We start from the raw sequence: 3,906 nt of genomic DNA, 5'->3' as shown, positions 1-3,906 counted from the left end.
CCTCTCATCTGAGGTGACCAAGACTCTACTGAATGCTAGAGCTCCCTCCACTTGGAAGCTATATGCTATGAATTTGATGATTCCTGATAAAACTCTGAGAGTGTAATGAGGACTGTGATGAGGATCTTAGCAGAAAAGGAACAGAATTTGTGTTGTATGGACCCCCTGTCTCCTTTATCTCTACTAAATTTAACAATTTAAGTTTCATAATGTTTTTACTTATTGTTCTAAATGTGAATTGGTGACAGTGAAGGCTTTTGTCATCAGCCATTTTTGCTTGACCTCGCAGGGTTTTAATGTTTCTTGGTTAGTTTTGTATTTTATTTTGGCTGCATCTGAAACATCAAGTTATCATTATTTATACTTGTTACAGTTTGTTATATTTGTTCTGTACTCAGTTAGTCTCTATGATATTACAAAGGGTTGTGAATCTTGTGGTAATGTACAATATCATTGTGTAGCAGGTTGAAAGAAATCACATGAGTGATGTGAGGGTGTGAACTTACACATCATATTTCTATAAAAGAGGAAAGAAAGTAGTGGCAACAGAACTGGTACACAGACAACGGTCAGAGACTCCTTTCTCTTTGGTACGCTCTCAATCATTAAAGGTAAGCTCTTAGACTATCTCATAGTTATGGGGAGCTTTAAGTATTGTGTTTTAATTGTGCTAATAAACATTCTGTTGCAGTCATTTATATTTTATTGTAGTTACTCTCTAACAGCCACATTTACTTCCTGGGCATTTCTGTAATTGATGAAATTATATTGTTACAACAATACAATTATATTGTTAAACAATATATTGTTGATTTTAAACATCTCTCTTGATCCTGCAGAATTAAGATGAAGATTCTGTTCCTGACTCTGGTTCTTGCCTTGATGCTGATGAGCGGTGAGTAATAACCCAGCTTCAGCTCGAATTAAAATGTACAGTCAGTAGATAAGAGCTCGCTAAAATGGGCTTTATTTATTCGGGACAATCCTTTAATCACCATTACTCCAGGTGGGAATTGTTGAAGTTGCTTGTATTCAGCTGTCTAAAGGCATTTCACGTTTATATAGAATAAACGTGAAAAAATGAAACACAAACTACATGACAAACGTAAAGTTAGTGTCTTTTTTCATCGCAGAAGGTTAAATAATTCGTATTGACTTTAAATAGCAGGAAGGAAAGATACCAGTCATGGTGATGAAATAATGTTTATCCTCCTGGTCCACTGGTGCAGATATTCAGTAGGAAGAAAATAGTGGACAATAATATCATTAAAAACATTTAACTGATTTAGTCAGATGGGGGGCATAGGGGCTTAGTGGTTAGCACGTTCGCCTCACACCTCCAGGGTTGGGGGTTCGATTCCCGCCTCCACCTTGTGTGTGGAGTTTACATGTTCTCCCCGTGCCTCGGGGGTTTCCTCCGGGTACTCCGGTTTCCTCCCCCGGTCCAAAGACATGCATGGTAGGTTGATTGGCATCTCTGGAAAATTGTCCGTAGTGTGTGTGTGAGTGAATGAGAGTGTGTGTGCCCTGTGATGCGTTGGCACTCCGTCCAGGGTGTATCCTGCCTCGATGCCCGATGACGCCTGAGATAGGCACAGGCTCCCCGTGACCCGAGAATTTCGGATAAGCGGTAGGAAATGAATGAATGAATGAATGATTTAATGAGTTGCATAAATAGGACAAGGAATGAAATTAAAAAAAAGAAAAAAAAGAAAGCACAAAACTAGTATTGTTTGTATTTTCATGTTTGTAAAGATTTTATTGTGACTTTTCATCTCCACTCTGTTACAGGCTCTTCTCTGAAATGCTATAAGTGTAACTCGGGTTTGGGTGAAAAATGTTTCCTACTTCCTGACCCCTGCAACTGGCAAAATGCCTGTATCTCTTCTGTATCGAAGACCGGTATGTCTCCACTTACAGTATGTTGGTTATTGCACTTGTAATACAGTTGATATAAATACGACAACTCAGCACATTTTATACTTCAAATGATTTCAACATTTAAACACATTCTGCACTTCATAACTCATAGAATACAGCAGACCCTGGATCACACTTTTATTTAAAATGGTTCCCTAGAGATTCTGTAAGGCAATACTTATTTTACCCTTCTAGCTCATCTACAATCACCTTCATGTGCACACACCCACGAAACCACACCCACACCAACTCTTAAAGCATCTAAATGATCTCACATTGTGCACAGTGACTTACACTGAATGCTGAATGTTCTTTATCACCTTTGATTCAGGTACATCTGTGACAAAGCGATGCATCAGTATGGCAGAATGTGTCAATTTGAAGCAAAATCCTGACTACAATGTCCACTGCTGTCGGACAGACTTCTGCAATAGGGCTCCATGAACACACTCGACCTAAAAGATGATCCTTCACCATAACTGTGTGTTCTTTTTTAATCATGTCTTCAGGAACAGCAGTAAAATATTCACTTCACTCTCTCTGACCCTGCTTTAGACAAACCCAGTACTGAAGAAATCAATTATTAATAAAGATTTTATCAGCAGCTATTTTTACTGTTAGCTGTATTTTGACATCTTTGCCCCAGTCCCTGTGTATGAACTGTTACTTTGTGAACACCTGACCATCACACACTCATGAACCTGAATGTCTCATTTCAAATGTATTTTTCAAATGCCTTTGCTGTTTTAATGAGCTCCACTCCTCTGGGAGACGTTCCACTGGATGCTGAAGTCTGACTGGGGGATTTGTGTTCATTCAGCTACAAGAGTGTTAGTGAGATCAGACACCGATGATGGTTGAGGAGGTCTTGGGTGCAGTCAGTGTTCCAGTTCAAAACAAGTATGTTCAGAGATCAGGGCTCTGTGCAGGACAAGCGAGTTTGTACTCTCCAACCTTAACACACCATGTCTTCATGAGCTAAAATAGCGGTAGAAGAACCACATACCACCACACCACTGGTAATTGATGAAATTATCTGTAATTGATGAAATTATCTTTTCCTGACTCTGGGTCTTGCCTTGATGCTGATGAGCGTTGAGTGATAACTCAGCTTCAGGTCGCATTAAGGGTTGAACAGGTGAACTCAGAACAGGTGAACACATTACTGTAGGTAACCTAAAAGTGATGGGATGGGGTGAAGTCAGGACATGCTGTGCACTCAGAAGTTGAAATTGTGACAGTGATATGTTCACATAAGCCTTCAGATACTCTGGTATAGTTACCTAAAGGTGAGCCCAACCTAGACATAGAGTTAGTCTCTGTTTTAATCACAACAGTCTATGCTATTGTAATGAGTCTGTCTGTGTTCTCCTTTGTTTCTGCCTGCTGTCATTCCCTGCTGTTAATTGTTGACCCCACCCACCTATTTGTTACCATGGACATTAATTGCACTCAATCTCTTCCCCAGGTGTTTTGTCTTAGTCCTTGTTTGTCTCCGTCTTGTGATTGGTTCTCGTTCACTATATGTATTCTGTTTTGTTCACTTCCCGGTGGTGAGTCGTTGTTAGTATGTGCTGTGCTGTCTGTTTATGTCTCTGTTCCTGTTCCCTGTCCTGCTCAGTGGTTTTTTTGCTTATTAAAGGATTAACTGCAAATGGATCTGCACTCGCCTTTGTCTCATCGTGACAGAACGACTCACCACAGGGATCCAGCAGAGATCCTGTTTTGCCTCCGTCAGGAGGACTCCCCAGTCGAGGAATATGCGGAGGTACTGCGTGGAACTGTGCAACCAGGCCAACTTTGGTGAGAAGGCCCTCAAGGACATTTTCAAGTACGGACTAAAGGACATCCAGTGAGAATTAATGCCATCTAGACGAGAGATAGAATAATTCTCGGACTTCGTCAACTTCGCGTTGCTCCTGGGCGGGTCCGCGTTAACCTTGAGCAGTGCAGAGATGGAAGCCAGCCGTAAATATTTTTTGGGGG

General features: G+C 40.8%; 1 protein-coding gene across 1 annotated transcript; it reads left to right on the top strand.

Moving 5' to 3' along the window:
- The first annotated feature begins 363 nt into the window (after positions 1-363).
- LOC125145093 (probable weak neurotoxin 3FTx-Lio1) lies at positions 364-2,392 on the top strand. Its single transcript, XM_047815719.1, has 4 exons — positions 364-611; positions 840-895; positions 1,792-1,902; positions 2,252-2,392. Exons 2-4 carry the CDS (start codon positions 847-849, stop codon positions 2,362-2,364), a joined length of 273 nt encoding a protein of 90 aa, XP_047671675.1. The 5' UTR covers positions 364-611; positions 840-846; the 3' UTR covers positions 2,365-2,392.
- The last annotated feature ends 1,514 nt before the right edge of the window (positions 2,393-3,906 follow it).

Source organism: Tachysurus fulvidraco, chromosome 7, assembly GCF_022655615.1.
Source record: "Tachysurus fulvidraco isolate hzauxx_2018 chromosome 7, HZAU_PFXX_2.0, whole genome shotgun sequence".
Classification (NCBI taxonomy): domain Eukaryota; kingdom Metazoa; phylum Chordata; class Actinopteri; order Siluriformes; family Bagridae; genus Tachysurus; species Tachysurus fulvidraco.
The sequence above is the reverse complement of the archived record's forward strand: the minus strand, read 5'-3'. Positions and strand labels throughout refer to the sequence as shown.